This window comes from Drosophila suzukii, chromosome 3 (genome assembly GCF_043229965.1).
Source record: "Drosophila suzukii chromosome 3, CBGP_Dsuzu_IsoJpt1.0, whole genome shotgun sequence".
Classification (NCBI taxonomy): Eukaryota; Metazoa; Arthropoda; class Insecta; order Diptera; family Drosophilidae; genus Drosophila; species Drosophila suzukii.
In genome coordinates this window covers 65862907-65886864 of record NC_092082.1, presented here as the reverse complement: position 1 = coordinate 65886864, position 23958 = coordinate 65862907, and the positions used below count along the sequence as shown (strand labels likewise).

Sequence of the window (23958 nt, the reverse complement as noted above, 5' to 3'; positions counted from 1 at the left end):
TGAATTGAAGGGTAATACTTATATTCAAGCCAAGGAGAACAATACATTTCTAACTAATTTTAATGGGAAAACCCTAAAAAAAATGAAAATACCTTGGAAAAAATAAATCTTTAATTAAAAATGAAATCATTTCCAATTAATACCAATAATATTATTTTAAAATAGTATAATAATTTAAAATGACTTTATTTTGGAACATTTTACAAAAAAGTGTTGTATTTTTTTGTTAACAATCCTTCCCCTGTGAGCCAAAAAAAATATTGTCAAAATGAAGCAACAAACCGTTCTGGGAACACTCGGGCTAAGGGCCCTGTCCTGACAGCTTGTTCCGCACGCCCTACCCTGCTCAGCATATTTCATAAGTCAGGAACGTTTCCGGACGGGCTTCTTCCCCGGTCGTCAGTGGATCGGGATCGGGTCCGTGCCCGGCGAAAGCTGACTGTCAGCAGACGGCTGACATCTGCAGGATGTGTCCATGGTGTTGCCATCGCTGTCATTGCCCATCAGGCTCATATTGTTGCTGTCGCACGGGCACCTTTGGAGAACTTGGAGGGGGATGGCTGCTGGTACTCCGTTGCCAAGGTAAACGATGTGGATTTAAGCCACAAAAAGAGCAGGCATGTGTGCTTGAGCCGGGGCACAATTAAAATGCGAAGGCGAAATTAATATCCGCTTACTGAGGTATCTTCCTCGCCCTCCTAAAATGACATTTTTCAAAGCTGCTTTCATAATTATGCACTGACTTTGAGAAATGCTAATGGTTATTATCGGGATTTATAAGCAGCTTACCGCACATTTTGCAGATTATTTAATTTTCTTTCTGTTCCCCGCTTAATTATGCGGATACTGATCTCAGCTGAAATGGCGATTTGAAAATGAGTAGAGTTTTATAGATATATTATTCAGTAACCGCAATTAAATTTGGCACGCAAATTAGCAAACTTAGTGCATTATTCTAATGGAATCTTAAATATTCATCAACACTCGGTTCCCAAATTAATTAATTTCCTTTTTCGCTCGATGTTTATCTACCAAAGCCCCGACTCACATAATGAAGCAACTTGTCCGAGAGGAAGTTCCCCTCTTCCGGGTCAACGGGATCCGCATCCACCCGGTCCAATTCCTCCGAACTCATTTGCATGCGAGGTGCTATCAAAATAAAAATTTTACAATTCCAAATGAGGTTGGGAGGCCAACTTGGTATGCAAATTGAACAAACACAAACCGCAGCAAAGTTTGCGACGGGCCAAAAAACAAAAAGGTGAAGTTCAAAGTTTCCACTTCGGTTGATATGATATGTTGGAGTCTCGTACGCCCCTGGTTTTGTTTAAAAAATCTGTTGAATATGCAAATTGCACTTAAACGATTGCGGCGACCATTTTCGTACATATTCCGGGGAACTTTTCGCTTTCCTAAGTAAATTTAATAATTTATCACATTATTTAAAGCTTTAAGCCGCTTTCAGATTTGCCCCCCCCCCCCTTTTTACATATTTCAGTTCATAATAAACGATATTTTGTTCTCCGTAAACAGACACGCAGGCAACTAAAATTTCAGCATTTTTTAAATTTGTAGCATCTTATACTTTGCAGGTAATGGTCAAACGAAACTTTTCTTTCCGCAATTTTCCCAGACTAGCTTTTAGTATTTGTAGGGAAAAGCTATGAACATTAGCTTGACAAAAAACAAATATTTTGTGTAGTACCTAAAATATGAATTTGATTGGTCACTAGGATAGGTTTACGAAACGAAATAAGTCCTAATTATTGGTTATTGGTTACTATTGGATTAGTCCTTACATTATTTACAGAGATTACATGCATTTTACTAGGGCTGTCTTTAAAATTTGATACCCAACATGCTTAGAAAATGTCTGGAAATACAAATTAAGACTTGTTTATCTATTACTCACTTATTTATGTTAACATTTCGTTTAGCTGACTGGCAATCACAACCGAATCAACTTCCACCTCAACCACTTTCAGGGCATTTCAAATTCTGCTCAAAGGTTGGCATTCCACTTGCCTTGTTTTAGTGCCATTTGTGCGTTATTTTTATAAAGTTACCTCATGAATTATTCATAAACGGAGCAGACGTACCGTAACGTAAGAAAAACAGCGAAAAAGAAAAAACCTTTAAGTTTTCTTTCTAGGAAAGGCTACGGAGTTGGCAGGACAAATTCTGCCGGCTGGCAGGCAGAGTTCGCTGGCAAATACGTAAATCTGATTAAATTATGGGAAACTTTCTAATTGGTTTGTTATTAAGACGGCGATTACCATAAATTATATTTGAAATAAGTAAGCCATTTGGCGGCTATGCAGCAATTGATAAAGCCTTTTCCGGAATGGCTTAGCAAATTATTTCAGTCGAGTGAGCCGGATCTCCGAAACAAAACAAAACAAAGCGAAACCCTTGCCTCATGTTTAATGCACTTGACAGGAATAGACCCGAAACCTTCAAGAAAGCCCCAATTTACAGGCCCAAAGTTATGACTTTTACGCACCATTATCGCCTTAATAATTTAGCCGGCCACGAAAAGGAAAACCGAAAGCCGAAATTGCTAGAAAAACAAGAAAACCTTGCATAACTTATGGCCAGCGAAATGAGCGGTGGTGTGAAGTGGAAAGTGTGAATTTGTAAAGAGCCAAATTAAGCGCAATTAGATTTATACAGAACATTTAATGAAAAAATACAAAAACGACCGCACTGATTACAATTTCGCGCACCAGTGTGTGGAGTCCGAATAATCAAGTGGTTAGAATTAAGTAAGAAATCCACTCGGGCTGCCGAAATTAAAGGACTGCGACTACGGAAGGCCCCGTCAAACAATCGTCCAACGCGGGGGTAAAAGGTAAACATTATTTTTTCATCCTGTAAATTTCGTGCTTTTAATTAAAATCCTGCGTGCCCAGGTACAGTGTAAACACGCCGACGCCCAAAGGGATAAGCAAAGCAAAAGGTTCACTAATTAAAAAAATAGAATTTCGGCGCCTTTAAAGACGTCCGGGGATCCCTCCCCATCCATCACTTGATGATGCATGGCCATGAAGTGTGAAAAATTCGGCCTCATTTTTAAATAGACTTAAGTCGGTCCGCTGGTCTTTTTGCTTCGCTCTGAACTTGGGGCCAATGGCACCGCCTGCCATTTATTTGGCTCATTTCTCGAAATTAATTAAACACTCGCCGGGCGCAAGGTCAAAAGAGGAAATGGCCTCCCTTCATACACGGCTAGTGCCAACAATTAGCCTTTAAGGGGCCACAGTTGGGTCGGATGTTTGGCCAAGAAAAAAGGGAAACTGAAACTGAAATAGAAACTCTGTTGGTTCGGAAGAAGCGGAAATTTTAACTAACTAGGGACTGCAAGGCCTTCCGCTTTCCCGCCCATCAAAAGCTACACAATTACCCGTTTTAATAAAGTTTCAGCGAACTCGGCGCATAAAATTAAACAATTAAGCAAATATATAGTTCTTGAGACTTCAAATGAGCAGCCTTCAACTCTTTGAAAAATGCAGGGCAAGGAAAATTTAACAAAAAATTTACTCGGGTTCAAGATGGAGAAGTTAAAAATGTACTTAATTTTCAGTTTAAAATGTCTTCAGAAAAATCTGCAACATATTTATCAAAATCAACCAATCAACCCACTGATGCCATGGTAAAATAAATTTTTATTATGCACACCATCCTAAATTTATAAGGTACTTAAGTATTTTTAGTTAAATATCAAAGCAAATAAATTTTGCAAGAAACATTTCATAAGTACATTTTGTTAATGAAAATAATGACCGACGCAATAATGGTTGTAATATTTTTTTTATTTTCCTTATAATTATCACAAATACTTACTTTTTTCAACAGGGAGACTTAAAAATTTGCAAGTAGAAGGAAGGCGCCTAAAAATATATTTACTGAGGTCCACGAAAGTTATAAAACTCATCGAAATTGGCTAAGCGAACTTTATTGTTTGTTAATAAAGAAAAAGTAATAGACCGTTGCAATATAATGACATAAATAAACAAAAGGTGAACAACTTAGAATATTCACTAGTTAATTTGTTTTCTTATTTTTTTAGGGAAAAGCTAAGCCTGCAGCTTCCTAAAAACGGCCAAAACAAGAGGGCCTCAAAGCAATCTGGGAGCTTAAGCGTGCCTGATTTGATTAGTCAATTAACAGTTCATTAGTTGTCAGTCGACGGCACTGTCAACGCTTAAATATCTTCACACTTTGTCACCCAATAATCCAATCTTAAATCATTTTCATGGCCTCCAGTGCCTGTTTGCGGGAATGGGGCAAATAAATCGAATATCCATTCACACGGCCACGCCCACACAATGTCAATGGTGAGCGGGCAAAAACAGACCAGAAAGCAGAAGCCAGGACCAGAAATGAGATAGACTGCCGACAGAGACGGACTGGGGCCATAAATAAGGATACGGCCAGGACGAGTCGTAGCACGACGTATTCCGGTGTATTTTTAATGCCACAATTAAATGCAAATACAATACGGCGAGGACAGATAGACAGAAAAAAGACGGAACTCGTAGGCTGACAACGCAGGGAGCAGGCAAATGTTGAAGGATGGCCCAGGGACAGCTGAAGGACACGCGGCCGGACGGATCTGTTCCCTATCAACAGCTTTTTCCTGCCTGCTACCCAATTTTTTTCCTCCTTTATTTTTTTGCGGCTGGGAAAATATTTTTGATGCTGACAACAAAAAACACTGGCGAGCAACAGCCTGCGGAAAATATATAGACAAGCGCCACGCCCCCACAACCAACACTGCCGCCCGCCCCCGGCAAAAACAATGCGCCAAAGTAGCTGGAAGACAAAGGGAAAGAAAAGGAGTGCAGTGTGGCCAGAGGTCCTTGATTGTGGATGAGCAAAAAGTGCCCCACCCACAAAAATGAGATATTCACTTAAATTTAATTTCCATTATTTTTATGAAAGCATATTTTAATTCGCTTTATTGGCAATTTTCGTCGGGCAGCAAGAACGCCAATATGAAAAAAGAGATCCATATAACATGTTAAGTCCCCCGGGCGGCTGTGGTCGTTAAGTATTTTTAATAATGTGATTTTGCAGAGAAGAAAATAACAAAAGCGGAAACTCGCTAGCAGGTCGCAGTTAATTTTCTTTTATTTAAATACTTGAATAACTTTTTGTCCAGCACTTTTGGCTAACAAATTAATTAAAGGCCATATAAAAGCAGTTTATTGTTCAGATTTTTGCAGAGGAACTGTGATATATTCCTGCACGCTTTCCCAATTATTTCATCAGCGGTTTCGATCGGAGAGACTGCACAATTAATTGAACTGCCACAAATACCGCGATGGTCGGGAAAAATACCCATAATTGTAGCAACCGCACTTTGACACTTTCAGCGATATACGTTCAAGTAAAGTTAAATAAAAGAACAAACAAAATATCATGTTTCACTAACAGAGACCCAACCATCCCCGAACGATTTTCATCCATTTTTATTTTGTTTTCATCCAGAGAAAATGGCATTATATATTTTCTGTCAGCCTGCTTCCGTAGCTCGTGTTTGGAAATGCTTTGTGTACTTTGTTTGCACTTTAATAAAAACAAAGGACACACAAAAAGGAAATTTTCGCTTGGACAGTTTTTTGTAATAGGCGAACCATTCGAGCAAAATTTTTGTGTGCTAAAGAAATAAAAGGAAACAACATCTTCGAGCAAAATGCAATTAAGTTCAGCCACAGGCCCCTGAGGCAAACAAACTCTTCTTAATTACTCGCTTAGTTTCGATATTTCCGACTGTGATTTATAGATTTTCAGTAGCACTCAATCTTGCCATACTTTTTGGTCACGACGCCCTGGGCTCAAATGGTATTTGCAGTGGCCGAAACTGTGGCAAAACGTGACCTGCCAACAAAGGAGATTCGATTATTGGCGGCGAAAAACTTGGGCTGGAAAATTCAGTATGTGCAGGATGGTGGCAGCTCTCAAGTCAGTTTACCTGGACTCACAGCTCTTTGGCAATTCCGTTCAATTTCCCTTGCGCTCGCTCAAATTGCAGTTAATGTAAATGAATGAATATTCCATTAAAAGTCAACTCGGGGAGCGGGAAACTGGGCGCAACAGCAACAGGCAGACGCAGTCTTTAAGCTGCAAAAATGCAAATTGATTTCCCGGATCCCGCCTTATTGACGTAACACGTAACACGTAAAGCGTCGCGCAGCTTAATTGGGATATTGAATTCGCCTCGCGGGGATTACGTAAAATATGCGCTGTTTATTTACAAAAGGGAGCCACCCCAACTGCACAGCCCCACTCCCTATGGCCCTACTCAATTTCATCCTCCTCGACCAGCGTGGCATTCGGGTTGCTCAACAGTAGGGCCTCGTTATGCTGCCTCACGTTGTAGTGGAAGAAGAAGGACTTGCTGTACTCGAAGGTGGAGATCATGATGGCGCAGGCGGGGGCCACCTTCAAAAGCCTAGGTCCGCACCCCGCGAAGAGTCCCCGCACTCCGTGCATCCTGTAAATGGCTGTCAGTCTGCTGTAGGTCGACCTCTTTCCGAAGTCCCTCGCCGGGGAGTCCGTGAAGATGACCCTCTCTCCAAACTCGATCTGCTCGTGGGTCTTGACCACATCGAACGGAGTGGTCACGATGGCAGCCACCGATCCCGCCAGAACGCCGGCCAAAAAACTCAGACTGAACGAGGGCTGCGAACTGTGACCGAGATTCTGCTTGAGGTACTCGTAGATGGGCCAGTAAATTCCCGAAAAAGGCACGTCCCTGAGGATCGTGGGCCGCAGACCCCGCCACAGTCCCCAAACACCCTGAAGAGCCACCACATTCCTGACGAACTGCGTCATCTGGGCGTAGGTTTGCCGCTGGGCTTGCATCTTGGTTCTTACCAGCTCGATGGGACTCACCACAGTAACTGCACAAATCCGGGCCGTGACCCCTGACATCATGGGAACCACCAGCGGCAGACTCGTCTTGGTGTCCCTAAGATAGGAATGGTTTGTACTTAAAAGTATATAAGACAAATTATAATTTAATTTTCATTATATTTAATCTTGGAAAATAAGTCCCAAGCACAAGCAATTAGAAATTGTAATTTAGAATAATTGTCAGTATAAATCAAATAATTTCCTCTATTTATTCTCCTTGATGTCCCTAAGATAAGTATTAAAAAAAATTATATTAAAGTAATTAGTGCATTGATTTAAAAAAATGTTTTGTTTTTCATTCAACATAACTTTTTAATAAGAATTTATTGCTAACATTTTGTAATAAATTCTTTTATAATTTCTTTTGTATCTCATCTTTTCATTATCGTAAAAAAACTACTATTTATACATAAATCTATCCATTCAACTTCGTTTTATGGCATTACTGAAATCATTGGTTATTTAGAGCTTCCAAGGGTTTAAGTTCCAATGAATTCAATTTATTATTTTGCATTTCGTTTAAGTAACAAATTGTTTTGCAATATATGTTTGCGTTTACTAAGCGGGATAAGTGCTTAAAAGGCGATTAAACGAGTTGAAAACAACAAGTAGATAATACCACATGATTGTGTTTAATACTGCTTGGCTTAAAGGATTATAGACCCACCTGAATTCCATATCCAGCTGCCGGGGTTCCGGACTACTCTTCCAGTGCCTCTTATACACCTCGAGGTACTTGGCCCTGAACTGCTCGTAGGCCACGAAGTAGATGATGGTGGAGGGCAGGGCGGAGACGAGGGTGGGTCCCAGGCCGGACCACAGGGCGCCCAGTCCCTCGTGCCGGCTGATCTTGATCAGGGCATCCCAGGTGCTGGTGAACTGTGGCCTCGGCCGCAGGCTGGCCAACTCGGGGCCGTTGGGGCCGCTCGAGAAGAGGTGGTCCATCAGGCCATTCGAGTAGAAGAAGCACTTGTGCGCCGGCGACTGCTGCGACTGCATGCGGGTCTTGATCACGTCCAGCGGGGTCATGAAGCAGGCCGTGATCATGGCCCCCGCGCAGGCCGATATCACCTGCTGCAGCGGCCGGATACGGAAGCGCGGATCGCTCATCAGTTTCCGGTGCGTTGAACTGGAATCCGTCGCCCGGTCGACTGCGTCATCTTCTCGCGAGCTCCTTTCGGATTTAGGGAAGTTGCCACCGGAGGTTCCACTACGTCCACTTCCACCTGTACTGCCCCCACCAGTACCGCCTCCACCTCCACTTCCTCCACCACCAATGAAGGACTTTGGACGCGGTCCGCGACCCATCGCAATCTCCGACTCGGCTGGACTCGCCTCCGCACTGGATGCGCCGGTGTCTTCCTTCGACATGGCTGCCTTCTCTGTTGTGCTTGAACAGTTGAGGGAGAGTCGATCTGGCTTCGAAATAGCATTTGTAAATTTACATTTCTAAATTTCACATTGGGGCCAGAAGGAATATCCGAGAAATATGACGTTTACGGTGGCAACTCTATAGACGGTCAGGTGTGTAAAGGAAAAAGTGTTTAGAACCGACTTTCCTTGCATGTTTCCTCTAGATGAATAACCATATCATCGGTGGACCGTCATATCTTAAGTTATATTGTCTTATAACATGGCTGCAATCTATTTTTTACGCTTTCTTATTATACTAGAAAATTAAATACATTTTTTAAACGAGAAAATTATGAATTAAATTGTAATCAACCTGAGTAGTTTAAACTAAACATTTGTGTTTTTATATTTTATATGAATTTAAACTGACTAATTTAAACATGACCTAAATGTTTTTATATTCCAAATGAATTTAAATTGAATTTAAACTGACTAATTTAAACTAAACGTTGCCACTGGTTAATGTTTTTATTCAATTATTCGAGGAGATAGAAATTGTTCATTCACTTCACTTCGCTTCGTGTGATTATAAATTCCATTCAGAAAAATCCTCTTTATTTATATGATTTCCATTCCATCGTTAGCTGTTCGCTTCTCTCCCCAGCCAAAGCAATTAAAATACTTTTGTGCCAAAATGAAAAAAACGCAGCCATTGCGGAATTGTTGTCGCTCCTGCTTTACTTTATTTTTGGCAATTAACATGCAGTACTCTCATTGCTGATGGCATTCGCACCGACTGTATCTGTACTTCCGCCCCTATTTCCCCGCCCCTGGCAGCTGGCGCCAGTTCGAGGGGGGCCGGAGTGTTCATTATGCCAAAAGGGATCCACTCTGCAGCGGAAGTTCCATCCCACATCGACCGCACCTTCAAGTCATCCCGCTTCACAGCTGAAAATGTGTCAAAGGTTTGACGTACTCGAAACGGGTTCGTGGGTTTCGGTTTGCCGCTGGGTCGATTTGGTATCTGCACTCGAAAAATAAGCGACCATTAACAAATCAATTGATATTTACATTTAAATTATGTACACTCCAGAAATGTTGAATAGTCGTAAAAAATTAATATTAAACTTATCTAAAAAAATACGTATTTAATAAATTTACATTTTTTTACTTTAGGTGACCTTTTACAACCCATTATTATTGGTGCATGAGTCTGGATTACTAAAATTTTTTTTGTTTATCCTGGAAAAGCAACATATTATTGTTTTCCGTGTCACTACCAGCAAACCAAGTTGACTGTTGGCGGAAAAATAATTGACATCAAAATGATGTCACTGTAAGATACCTGTGTGCATCTGACACATGTGCCACAACCTGTCGCCAGTTATTCCCACTCACATAAATGCACAGCCCAAAAAAAATGAAACGTATGGTAGAACATCATAATTCAAAAACAATAGAGATGATACTTGGCCTAATTAAATTATCTATCTAAAATATGGACATATAGAAACATTTGAATATGCGAATATTTATTCTTCTGTGCTGGCACTTTTTTAGAATAAATCCTGAATTGGTGGTGGCAAAAGCGTTTGAATCGCGTTATTATCTCTTAAGCAGATTTCAGATTATTTTAAATTCAATTTTGGTTTTTCTTGAGTGGGTTAAGTTGTTTTCACAATCCTTTCTTGGCGGCACCAAGGCCAAGCCTAAGACAAGCACAGCATCAACAAGAGAGCCCGGAAGGACAAGATGTAGAGCTTCTGAAAAACACGAGAAAACACTCGCCGAAGGAAAATGTGGGTGGTGGAGGGAGGCAGTGGTTGCCAGAATGTTACCCTGATATGATTACGTTGCTATACAAGTTTGTTGCAAGGCCACGACGAAAAACAAAAACGAGTGGTTAACTACAAGAAACAATACTCTAATCGATTTGTTTTACCAGCCACTTCAACATAAATTGCAGTTGTGTGTATTTTGCTAGTATTTTTCCAAGTTTTAATATTTGTATACTACTTTAATTTTGTTTTTATGAGTAAATTTTTTTTCTTCAAATGTAGTAGTGTTTGAAATGGTCTGCATATTTTAAATTGTTATTAAAAATTAATAAACATGATAAATTTTTTTTTACTTTTTAAGGACTACTATTATTTTGAGATACTAACACGCTTTTTTCTCTGGGCCGCAAAAGGTGTACAAATTAGCAAAATGGAAAAAAGAGAACACTTTATAAACTTGTACACAATGTGACGAGAAAATAAAAAATATCGTAATTGGCACTTAAAAAATAAACCAACATAATTATTAAAGTTTTGGCCAACTTTGTTGTTGATAAATCAAACGAGTACCTAAAATTGTACCTTAAAGTACAACAATATTTAAAGTGCTACACAAAGTAAAGTACACAAATACAGCATACGAAATAAGCCAACTTTTGAAATATTCTGGAAACAAGTTGCAGACACAACCCTCAAGGGAAATAAGTTAGCCAGCAAGCGATACCCTCAGGAAGGGTAAAAAATGGTTCGAAAGGGAGACAATGGGAGGGTGGGTTGGCGGCCCTGAAGGTGGGTCTCGAACGAAATATGCCAACATGCACATGACATACTAACTAGCGCTGCTTTGCATCACCTACACGTTTAGCACACCCCCTTGGCCCCGCCCATGCCCACCGTTACCAAGTTCCCTTCCGGAATCCCATTCGCCTGCGTGACAACGTACCCGTCATCACATCACACGCAGACATTGTCTTACAGTTATGACTGGCGTTGCTATTTGGAATTCGACACGTACGCGGGTGTCCCAGGACACGTAGGACGGTGTAATCCAGGGGCGTCGGCAAGGGTGGCCAGGGGGGTTCCAGGGAGTTCCAGGGGCAGCATGTGCCGGTGTCGATTTTGACACGTTGCCCGTGTGCGGGAGCTGGTAATTGTGGTGTAAAACTGTAGAATAACAGCACTTAGCTGGCTGCTAATACGAGCACGTGTCTGCTTTGTTGCACAACACGGCGTATGCGCAATGCCGCACCCCGAATTTGGAATAAAAACGGCACACCAAACACGAAACCAATCGAATTGAACTCGTTAGGCATTCAATTTGCCATTAGCATGCCTGATTAATTACGAGTTTCTGCTGTTAATCAACTTCTGGGGAAAACGACTTGTCGGTTGGAATTAGAGAAACATTAGGCCGTATTATTGCCTATCGACAGCATCATCTGCGCCAAATAGATAATAATTATAATCAGCTTAGGGCTGGGAGTTTTCCATTAGCTGCGTCAGTTCGTATGCATATTGTTATTTAATTAAAGTCGAGAGTCAACAGCGAAGGAATGTTTACAGACGCCGGTGAAAAGCGATGGAAGGGACTTCGACTCGTGGATTCGACATATGGTGAGCCAAGGAAAATTCGCAGACACCAAAAGTCACAAAGGCCAAAAAAGGAAGGGAAAGGAAAAAGGGAAAGCGGGGCCAAGACTTGGGAACTGTGGCACGCGGCATTCACCGCACAATTCCATTACGTAAAGCAAACATCAGATGGCGATGGCTGCGCTGCATGATTGGGTTTGCTGCTTCTTGCGGCTCCCCACCGCCTCCTTTCCCCGTGGATGTGGGCGTGGCGCCAGTAAAGGCAACATATTGAATATTGATGCGCATCGATTTCGACTTGAAAGCGGGAAAAGTTCAAGCCAACATGCCACGCACACACTCACAGGCGTGCTCTTTGTTTATAATAAAAACATTTGCAATTTCTTGCAGCCACGCACTGAATGGCATTCGACACTATTCAGCATGGTAATGGTCGAATTTATTGAAAGCGAGATAAAATCTTGACTCGTTGCTGTTACAAAGTTGACTGAGATAGCTGAATAGCAGGTGTACGAATGGCTAATGTCCTTTCAATATTCTTTGTACAATCATAGCCGCATCTTAAAGATTTCTGTTAGTAATAGTACTTCGCTAATAGGAAACTGGAACATTCAAGGTCACCAATAGTAACATTTACCAATCTTAAATGGTTTTTAAATTGTTTATACTATTATTAATTGACTTGGTATAAAAATGCGATGTTAAAAAAATTTTGGTATGACCTTCTAAAATAGAACACAAGAAAATGCGGGCTGATGTAGACATATTAATAGCCGACCAGAAACTTACCAACGTTTCTATCAGAATAAAATAACTGGATACGATTGAAATAAATAACCATCTTTGCACTATTTTAAAATTGGAAATATTATTATATTGAAAACTAGAATGAAAATGGTATATATTCTTATTTATATCCCCATGATTTCTTCAGGGAATTAAGGGGTGATGTAGACACTACTTTTCCCCTCATGATTGTCCCTCTATAAAAAACAGTTTTTTGTGCTTCTGGCAATTGAACCTTTATGCACTGACTTTCACAGAGATAATTCGATTCCGGTCAAACTTCTGACAGGCGAGTGTAAGTGCACTCAGCGCAGTTAACTGGCTGCGGCGTCTGCGAAGCAATTTGTGAACGCTCGTCGAGCATTTAAAACAATTGGTGCCAAACAATTACGCGGAGGGTGCGCTTCCCCGGGAAAAGGGGGCGGGGCGGGGGCGGAATGCGTGGAAGGAAGCCAAAGACTTCCGCGCCAAATTAGCGACAAATGTGTGGCAGCTGGGGGCATGGCCAGGGGCAGGGGCGGGGATGGGTTCCAACTACGACCCAAATTGCAAATTGCAACAAACTTGAACGAAAGTGGGCCAACGATGGCGACAACGGGCGCGACGATGGCCGCTTTGTCTGCGTAAGTTGGTAATAAGCAAATTAAATGCCAAGGGAACGCGGCCCTGCAAAGTAGGCAACAATAAAAATCCAGCGGCTGCCAATGCGAACGGAGTGACTTGGCGCATTAACACCCCCATGACGCCACATGCCACATGCCGCCAGCGGCCAGCAGCCACATGCAGCCGAAGCGCAATATCATGGGCGTTAATTGCCACTCAAAGTATGGGCAAGGGATGGGGCGTGGGAAAACTCTAAGGCCATGCCTGACTGGATAATCTGCACTAGCCGAAATTGACCAGAAATAATTGCGAGTAATCTAATTTCCCAAGCCGGTTACACAAATGTGTTTTTAATCATCAGTAATATATAAAAGAAATAAAAATGAATGAATAAGCTTTCAAAAATTGTTATCCCTCTCGATTTTTGTTTTAAATGATTTATGTACTCAAAATTATTTATTCTAATTATTCGTAAATAAACATAATACATTTATAGCCTTTGACGATGATATTTTCACATTCCAAACGATTAAATTGGAAATCAGAAAGTTTTAAGGTATGCATATTTAAACCATATATTAAATTTCCTAGATTTCGGTGTGCAACAATATTCTTCGAAATCTAAACAATTTTTGTCAAGATTTAGTAAGGTCTTACGCGTTAAAAATTACTCATACGACAAGTATGCCAGTTAGATTTAAGGCCAAAATATAAATTTTCCATTTTAATCCTTGCCAACTTATTGATCTCGTAAGAATAACTATTGAAATATGAAAGAGCTTAATTTAAATTAATGAACTTTTTATCAAAGCCAACGGTACGTATGAGTAATAAGCTGTTAAGACAAAACCCAGACACTTTACCCTATCCTTCTTAAGAAATTTATCTTGATGCACCTTTTATGCCCATTTTATAGGCTAATAAAAAAGTGATAAAATATATATGCCTATGTTTTAAAATATATTTTAAAATCTTACTACAAATAAAAATCTAAAATAGGTCCAGTAACCGTTTTTCCCTCTGTAATCTGGTGCAAGTCACGTTCTACAAAGTTTCCTGCGCTTTTCTACACTTTTATTTACTTTTAAAGGATCTTATGCGCACTTTCCCCGCAGCTCTCACTATGTTTTCTCCCTGTAATTGCAGTTTTGCTTTCGCTTTCCCAGGCAAAATATTTATGATAGAGCAGAGGCGAGAGGAAAAATATGAAAACAACGAAAGTCATAAAATACATATAAATAAAATGCGCTCCCCCATAAATCGCAAACGTGTGGGTGTCCATGTGGGCGATGGTGTTTGTGCGGGGGGACTTTTCGGTTCGTGCGTGCTGACTTGCCAAAGATCCTGGCAGGAGCAGCAGCTATCCTGGCAGAAATTTATAAATTTAATAAAGGGAAAACTATGGCAGATGTAAATGCAAATGGGGCCCTTGTTTACATTTGAGCTCCATGCAGTGTGTTTCTGCAGATAGAATGGCATTTATGATATGCGCACAATTTTATTCATTTAAATGTGTTTCTGATATACAAAGCGGACGGTCTCCTTTGCTAATTCGCCTACGCCGTACATGTAAATAAAAATATGCATATAAATGGAATCACTATTCAACGCTCATTAGCATATTTCACAGTGTTTGGGGCGAAGGACTTTGGCTTCGCCCCTGCGCACTTGACCAATTTAAATCAATTGCTGGATATTATTTTATGCCACCGAAATTTCACGACCCATTGAACATTCGACCGCAGAACAAACAAATAAACAATGGATAGGATTAATTAAAAAAAGGTTGTTCCAAAGGGCGTATGCAACAAAAATGTGTTTAATTAAATATTTATATTATTATTATTTTGCCCCATGCTAGGCGATTTCTGTTCATTTGCGAATTTATATTCATTGAGGTTTTCGATGCGAGTAATTTGCATTTAACTCATGCGCACTCGCACTCAAACTAGACCACAAAATTACATTTAATTCTCGTAGCCCGAAATTATCAACCAGCAAATCCGTTTATGCACTTGATGTCCTTAATGACTTTTGTTGCTCCTATTGCTGTTGCTGTTTTCGGTTGTCTAGTCAGCCAATACAATTAATTAAACATTTTCGTTTATGTAGAAAATTGCACTTTTATATCTCATTCGGCCAAAATTGATACTCGGAAACTGATAATATTTGTTGGCCAATTTTTGTGTAAAATCAAATAAAATATTTGCATGTGCCATGCATGGAAAACCTGGCTAAATTTCAGTAACCCCAATCACGTTCTGAAAAATTAACTAAGTTAAACAATATACACAACCGCCAAATCTAAATGATTTCATTTAGTTTTACTGTTTAGAGCCATGGTTTTTTGACAGAATTCCATAGAAACTAAGCTTCTATAATTGCAGGGCTTTAAGTGATTTACCATTGTTCATCGCCGCATGCAGTTGTGTAATTTGGCACCTATTAAATTATTAAAATTTTCATTATAAAGTCAAACAAGCGACATGAATGAAAAAGGAAGGAAATAACGAAACATAATTTGCATATTTGTTTATTTGTCGTCGCCGTTTTTGTTTCTGTTTGCATATACTTGCCGGTTGGGGACTCGTTTGCTCGCATTTGCATTGTTGTGGAATGTTTAACCAGTTTATTGTTCAGGGCTATTCAATCGAAGACCGGTGGCCAGGCGCTTTGTGGCAAATAAAATTGTAAAATTTATAAATAACCGTATAATAATAATAATAAAGTGCATTAATTAGTCATGAGGCACTTAAGCCGCTTAATTACAATCGAGAAAAAATCTTTCGCAATTAAAAATCGTTGTATAGCATATGCATTTTATGTAAGCCGTGTCGCTCTCAATTAGCTTCAATTAAAAAAGATTAAATATGTACGCAGTAATCCTTTTGTATCCAATTTAAATTTAAGCCGATAAAAGGCCCACCGAAGTTTATTGTTTTTGCCCAAGGCCTTGGGCTGTCATAACTAAGCATTTGTCTCGGTTGAAACCCTGTCCCTCTTTCGTCTTCCTGGCCTCCTGCGTTTAACCAGGAACTAGGGGAAAGTCCCCGAACAGTAAATCAAATCAGGAACCAGAACGCTATAGTAGTATTAATGCATGAATCGTTTCCCGTCTCCAGACTGTCCCCCCAGCTCTTGGCCCCACTTCTGCGTTATTTACGAGTCGCCCGCCCTCTACATATTTGACTTTAATATACTCTCGAGTTACTCTAATTTGTGGTTGTCAGCAAATTTTGGACCACAGTACTGCTGGGGGAAAATCTGCTTTTGGGAATTTAATTTTTCTTATTCCTGTTTTGCGTTTTGCTTGTGGCTGTGTTGCCTGGCAACTTTGATTTGTTGCACTAAACTATTCGGCTCTTGCGGTTTCCCATGGAAGGTTATGAAATATTCAAAATGGGGAAACCCAGTCAGGGGATAAAATGTGCTAAATTGATTCGAATGCTTAATATTTAATGGGGTATAAGTGTTTCCAGCATTCGGTGAAGTGATTAAGAATAGACAGCAGATTTGTTGTCTTTCAATTGCCAATGTTCTGGCCAGAAATTCCATTACACGCATATCAAACTAACAAACTTCCATTTAGCACTTTACAACTCGCCACAAAAGTTGGGTTGAGTTTATTCAACTAAAGTACCATTTCATACACTTTGCACTTCACTGGCAGAACTAAAAGAGTGGGCACTAGGAATTTCCCCAGGCGAAAGAAAACACCGACGATACATGGAATAAAGTTGAGCAAAGAAAGCGCAAGAGGAAAATTTCGACATACTGGCCACAACACACTGATGATAGGCATGGAAAGCATATGGAAAACTGGGAAAAACCCAGCATCGTGTTTCTCTTTTGAGCAGAAAACAAATGTCAAAACATTCTACACCATGTCAGGTCGTCCAGGCAGTCATTATCGCAATTTATGTGCTCCAGTTTGATCAAACGACTATGATAAAATTGTTTTCGCAGGGCTCTTGTGCTGCTCAATTAGTTCGCTCCGACAGGGTATTTTCTCATAATTAAGGAACCTTTGCCAACGAAATTAGTGCTTTGCACAAAGCAGGCCAAGAGAAATTCGAATTGAAAACTTGAGAACAATCCATTGGGTCAAGGAATTTAATTACAAGATTTTTGGGGCGCTGCGGGGGGAAAAGATTTCGCTTGGACTGTTTATGACAGAGATTTTCAATTTCACCCGTAGTTCGCGACAAACTTTCTGCGTAACCTGCGTAAAAAGCAGAAACAACTCGAAGACAGAGCCATTTGCATAAGGGGCCAACGCAGAAACGACACAATAACTCAATTCGCAGCACAAAACCGAAAAAAGAAAATCAAATGTGCCACAAAGGGAATAAGGCATAAAAGCCGACGCAGAAAGTTTTCTGTCAAGGCAGTAAATCCTGCAGGATATGGCCCCAGGCTTAGCAACACAACGCACAACTATTCCTCGGTGTCGAGCGGAGCGACAACTTTGATGTCCTGGCAGAGGGTAAAATTTGAGAGCAGGAAAGCGGAGAAGAGTTAACAACTATGCACAAAACGCCAAATATTTGAAATATGTGTAGCAACAAAAATGTTGACATTTGAACTGATTTCCAGGAAGTCTCCACAGTTCAGACTTCATTTCCCTACTGAGAGTGTTCCTCTGCCCTACACTCGGAAAAACTATGCAAGCCAAAGATTCCGAAATACCAATCAGTGAATTTAAAAATAGGTTGAATTCAAATGTTACATTTGGGTAAGTTCTATAGGTATAATTGTGTTTACTAGAGTTGGTAATACCACCGATAGCACTATCGATATTATCGATGTTTTTAAAAGTTAACGATGGTTTAGCCAACTATCTGTAGGATCGATGATAAAAATATTTTGTTATTTAAATTAGATTGTGTATGATACAATCTCTGATGCAAAACCACTTTCGATAATATAGATAACAAGATGGTGGCCCCTATCGATAGTCTAAACTTTCGATGATGCTATCGATGTCCTTCCAACTCTTTTATTAATTTAAAACAGCAGAACACTTCTGAACTTCTTCTGATTATTTTAGCTTAGCAGAAAATGAAATACAAATAGTTTAATTTCCAATTTAATAAAAATTTAACATATATTACAAACATATTTGACCTAAAAAACTAATTTAGAAAGGGTGCTCTTACTTACCTCGGTTCTTCCAAAACTCTCTCGATTTTCTTCTTCCTAAAAGGGTTAGTTTTTTTACGAGTGATTCCGCTGGCGAAATGTTGTGGCAAATTAAGTTGGCGGCAGTGCGAAATTGCTTTGCCCTGAGAGTATTGGCAACCAAAATGATAGAGAAAACAGAAGGCGAGACATAAAAGGGGAAAGGACATGTCGTAAGTAGCTTTTGTTTGGTAAATTGGCGGCAACAATAGTTGACACAACTTTTGGTGAGCGAGTGGCGAAATTCGAGGCATTGTTATTGGCAATTTCTGGTGCAGCTTTTCAGCTGTTGGTTGTCATGGGAATAAATGTAAAATCACCACCATTGAAACTGCTTTCATCGTTTGATTTTCTATTTCACTATATTTTCCAGTATATGTATATGTTTGCACGTTGGCTTGTGGTTAACCCTATTTGTTACATTAAGAGTACACATATTTATCTTATAATACTTGACATTGGGATTTTGATAGAATTGTCCCTTGTTTCCTTCAGCTTATAATATTAGTAATATGAATTTCAATTTTCTAAAGACTAATATGGTTTTCTTTTCGATTATTACTTAATTTTTAAGATTTAATTTAAATACTGTGGCTAACTTCGGTTGTTTTGTGGGATTTCTATTAATCGACATACCAAACAAAATATTCTCTGTGAATGAACTTTACTTGTTTTAAGAATTAACATTAATATTTTGAATTTGAATGTTTTTTATTGAAAATATATATATAGGAATCCTTACGGCTTTACTCGTTTCGTTCTATATACAAACTATCGTTATAAATATTTTTAAAATCTAACATCTAACTTGTGAATAAAATCAATTACTATCCCTAGTTTCTAAGTTATTAATCGTTCGATAAATTGAACCTCGAAGCAAGTTGTTAAAGCGACTTTATCTATGCAACATTCTTCAGGAAATTAGTTTCCTTAACGGGAATCGCTGCTTATTTCGATACTGCGAACCTTCGCTGCAATCTCCAGGGAAACCTCCAGTGCAATTTTCTTAACTAATTTACGCCAGCAGAAAGTTTTCTCGCACAAAAACAAAAGCCAGAAGGCCAGCAGTCGGAGCTGAAACCAGTAACCACGAGCAATGCCGCCAAGTCAAAGATAAACTTTACACCAAAATGTATTATTAAATTTACGCAGGCCCCCATAAAATTCCATACCAAAGGAAACCGGAGAGATGGTATGCCGACAAGGATTGGCGAGGATTTGGCAGGCAGCTGTCTGTCGCCGCATTGCGGGCACGGCGGGAAGTCCTGAAGGACTTCTTGGCAGCGCTCCCTGGTGTTTCTATATATTGGTCGTAATACCCCTCCCCGGAGGAGGCTGAAACTGCTGCAGCTCGGTGCGTACGGTTCCAGTGGACGAGGAGGAGGAGGAGGAGTAGGACTCCGCGGTGGAGCCATTGGATGCCGAGGAGCCCGATGATATTGTGGAATCGGTTCGCTGCTGGCATCCCAAGGGATTTGCGGTGTTCTCTGTTGCCGTTGCCGCTGCCATTGCTGTTTGCAAATCCTTGCCGGAAGCCTGGCGCTGCAATTGAGGTATGTGGCTTGTTGTGGTCGACGCCGTTGCTCCAGGAGATTCCCCGGCCACTGCTCCTGGCGGGAATTGGGATTGGGCTTCCACCTGCTGCTTGGTGGGCCTGGGAATGAGCGAGGTCCTCGAGGGCGATTTCATGGGCTGCGCGTACAAATCGCCATTGGGCGCCGACCAGCTGCAGCTTGCAGGACTGGCCTTAATCGCGTAAATGCACTCGGTCCGCTCGCCCTGGGGGGGCGTGGTCTCGTGGGCCGGCGGCACCGACTCGAAGGACTGAAAGGATCCGCTGAGCGCCGTCATGGCCGCTGATTCGGGCATCCTCTTCACGCGCTTCAGGCTGGAGGCCGGTGATTTGGGCACAATGGGTCCCACAATGAGGGTGTTCTGCGTGATTTGGGGCTCTTTGAGCTCATCATCGTCGGCTCCGCAGTCCCTGGCCACTTGGAGTGGCGAAGTGGTTATGTTGCTGCTGTCCCTTCGCCTCCTGCCCAAAGTGTTGCTGATGGTCCTGGGCGGCGGCAGAGGAGCGTTAAAATTCTGCGGCGGCAGGGAGTTCCTCTTATAGCTGGTGCTCATTAGATCCTGATCCGTGGGCAGAACCTTGGGATAGTTACGCTGCCGCAGAAGCTCCATTTGCTGGGCAGCCGTCAGGGGAATGACCTCCAGACCATCCGAGTCGTCTCTACTCGTCACATTGATATCCACATCGTCGGCATGGACAAAACTGGTGACCTGCTCATCGGCTGCCAGGATCATGTCTACCGGATCTGAGTGCGAATGCGAGTGGTTCCTCGAGGGATATTGCTGGTGGAGGATGTCATCACTGGGTTCGGTTAGAGCTGAATGTTGTCGTTGCAGTAGCATTTCATAGTGCTGTGGCTCGTGCATATGTTGGGGTATCAGCAGAGCCGCATCGGCCACCTCTATATCCTGACATATAATCAGCCTGCCATCGGATAGAATCGGTTGAGGAGGGGGCGTGGCCGTGTTGAAACTACCCGACTTTGGGGCCTCCTGTCCCGACATCCACTCACAGACCTTGGTGTGGGTGTCCACTGTGGAGCAACTCAGTGATCTCTGACCCGTTTTTATGGCCTCGTAGGTGTTCGATTTCCTGGTCATTTCCAGAACGAAGCTTTCGTCTCCATCGCGGGACTTGCTGCACCTCTTTAGCTCCTCATCATTAGCCCCATCGTAGCTCAGAATGGTTCCACCCAACTTAGGAGCGGGAAAAGGCAAGGCCTTGGCCCTCCGACGACGCTGACGCAACAGAAAGGTTCCGTAAATCAGCAGATTCAGAGCTATTATAATGGCTATCAGGGCAATCAGGAGTTGCGTGGTGACCTCCGACTTGGCCACCGTGTCCGGCGGCGACTGCTGCTGATCCTCCCCGCTCTCCAGAGGATTTGTGGAGGTCGCCATGTCTTCGAAGTCACCGCCACCCTGCATTTTGTGCACATGACCGAAAGTGGGAGGGGCATTGTACATGTTCTCCGCCGCCGTCTCCGTGGATTCGCCACTCTGACTCGGCCCAGCCAGACTGGGTTCCTGGAGGAGCAGCTTCAACGTCCTCACTGGGTCCTCCGCTCCATGGTCCCGCGGTCCGTACTTGCTCATGTGGCCTGTAATAACCTCTTGACCTGGTCCGTGCAGCTGCTCCTGAATAGCCGCAATCTGGTTCAGTTCGTCTGGCAGCTCCTTGTTCCAGAAATTCATGTAAATCTGACGGTACTTGTAGCCCACAGTTGGAGGAATACCTACAAAGATGAAAAATAAATTGTATACACTAAACTTTGCGACACCGCTTCTAATATTTTCTATCTGGATTTTAGTATTTCTAAATTCAATCATGCAATTAAATTTTAATGTTATTAAATACTATGTTATTGTATTTCATTTGAATATGCGGTCGACAGCTTCCCATTAAGCGGGCATAGAAAACGAGTCTCCTCTTTCTCTGCCGTCACACGAACAGTGAACTGCGTGCCGACCGCTTACTCAAATATTAAATACTAGATTTTGAAAACAACATTCAGACATTTATTTTTAAACAGCGTTCTGCATCATTAAATTTAAAGAAGGAAAGAATCAGTAAAGCAATTCTCTATAAAATTATATGCATTGTTTTTAGATTAAACTAGATATTATTTTTTTATTCATATACGAACTATTTTATGATATGGCAATAACCTACCAATGTTTAGATACGCCTGTGCCCTCCTATTGAATTCCGGCCAGTCCAGATCATAGCGGTCCCACTCGAGGGCGTGTGAGTTGAGGAAGCTGCCCTTCCACGGGGCCTTCGGGTTACTGAAAAAACATCAAGGCAACCGGATGGGTTATCTTCTAGTTCACATTCAAGCCCCTGCTCCCCAGAAAAGAATCTCATTTTATCGACATAATCCGGCCATTCATTTGCTCATTTAAATGACATGGTTATGGCCAATAACCACACTCGCCGGCAGCCGAATGCCAAAACGTCCTGCTAACGATCTCTGATTTCAGTTCTGATTGCCGCACCCATTTCCATTTTTTTAGCCCGGCCTTTATTTTTATCCCAGAGCGGTGGCCACTTCAACTAATAATATTTGCATGTGCCGCCACCCAATCCGGCTGCTGTGGAATAACAATAAAGCCGGCAGTAAAAATTCTATTCATTTCGCTGTCCAAGCGTTGCAGATTGCGAAACGTGCCGCATTCGGAGCCGGAGCCAGTGCCAAACCAAAGCCACTGGTCGTGGCCATTCCAGAACTCATGAATATCCCACACTGCATCCGCATTCGCATCCGCATCCAAATTCGCATCCGCATTTGCATGCAGAACTGTGACTCTTCGTGTTGATGTTGATGGCCCTCCATCCTCGGCCCTCAAGCCTTGCTAACTTTCCTCTGCTAACTTTCTCCAAATGCACTTTTCACATCCGCCTTGTGGACCGCAAGTCCAGCCAGACCAGTACTCACCCGGTCTTTACGAAATTCGTCCAATATGCCATTACCGCCTCGGAAAGCAGCTTTTCCTGCACCGTGTAGTTGCCACTGGGAAAAGGACCTGCAGGGGCCAGGGGGGCCCCGAAGATAAACGCCAATTCCTCGCCCATAATGCTATGCGGTAACTGTAAGTGAAAAAGTATATATACTACATATCCAAGTGCAGCAGTGCCAGTAAATCAGACCGGCAGGGGAATACTCTAAAGCGCACACCATTAAGGCAGTTGGGGGAGCCATAAATAATAAAGCATTAGGGTAGGTAGTAAACGGTATAGGGGTTGCATAAGATGAGTACTAAAAGGAACTTGAACTTCGGAAAACTTTAATAGTATTTATTCCAAATTCTTTAGGAATTTCATTAACCTGTTCCCCTAACTTTAACTTCGGCGTTTAATATAGATTCCTATATCAAATATTTATAAGAAGCTCTGGTAGTAAAGCTGAGTTAAGCCCCACATTTTATTAGCATACAAGCACTTTGATTTGGGGATGGAACCTCCAACCAACCTCCATCACAGAGTATGCATAAGACAGCCAAAATGTAAGGCCGTTAGGAACTCGGCGACTCGGAGATCGGTGTAAAATGTGCTCGGCAGTATTTTAACGGCTCCTTTTTGGCCATTGTGACCAACCGGCATCAATCTTCTTAGACGGCCTGCATAAATATTTAGCTAGCCGAAGACAGGGCAAAAACGTGGGAAACGATGGCGAAATGGGAGCAGGACCGCCGGAGGCAGTCGCTGAATGTAAGTAGGTAATAAAGCCAAGTTTTTATTGTTGCCATGAAAAATGTAACAAAGTCACAAAGCATTTCTGTCTGAGGACATCAAAATGACACTGTCCTGGAGCTGCTGACTGTTCTTTTGGCCTCGGACGATGTCCTCTGCGGCGCTGAAATCTTTTATGGCATTTATGAATGATGAATTTCGCTTTTGATTTTCATCTGGCAATTGTGTGAGAATTTGATGAAACGAGCAAGCGGAATTCAATATTGGCCTCCCTGCAAGGCTTAGTGTAAGCTTTTTGTTGGGGGCTTGCTGATGAATACGCGGTTCAATGGCCCTGCGACAAAATCAAAGCGAACCTTTAAGGTTTTTATGATTGAAATTGATCCGCCAGAGTGGCGTATGTTTATTTTTACTGTTGACATTCTGTTGACATGCCAGGGAAATGGACAGGGGAATATTTCGAATCAATCAAATTGAGTG

At 41.6% G+C, this 23958-nt stretch overlaps 2 protein-coding genes across 5 annotated transcripts in view; both read right to left on the bottom strand.

Annotated features, from left to right (window-relative positions):
• Positions 1-5698: 5698 nt before the first annotated feature.
• LOC108019334 (solute carrier family 25 protein Shawn) lies at positions 5699-8439 on the bottom strand. Its single transcript, XM_017087155.4, has 2 exons — positions 7589-8439; positions 5699-6976 (listed from the first exon to the last, which is right to left on the bottom strand). The coding sequence occupies exons 1-2, from the start codon at positions 8290-8292 to the stop codon at positions 6304-6306; spliced, it is 1377 nt and encodes a 458-aa protein (XP_016942644.4). The 5' UTR covers positions 8293-8439; the 3' UTR covers positions 5699-6303.
• Positions 8440-18555: 10116 nt separating this feature from the next.
• Positions 18556-23958, bottom strand: part of Nlg1 (Neuroligin 1) — a 43714-nt gene continuing 38311 nt past the window's right edge. For all 4 annotated transcript variants that reach the window (XM_036819183.3, XM_065865784.2, XM_036819182.3 and 1 more), the window contains exons 10-12: positions 22724-22875; positions 21958-22073; positions 18556-21520 (exon numbers count right to left, since the gene is read on the bottom strand). In XM_036819183.3, coding sequence (XP_036675078.3) covers positions 19512-21520; positions 21958-22073; positions 22724-22875 — 2277 coding nt within the window. In that variant the 3' untranslated portion in view covers positions 18556-19511. The remainder of the gene's footprint in view (positions 21521-21957; positions 22074-22723; positions 22876-23958) is intronic.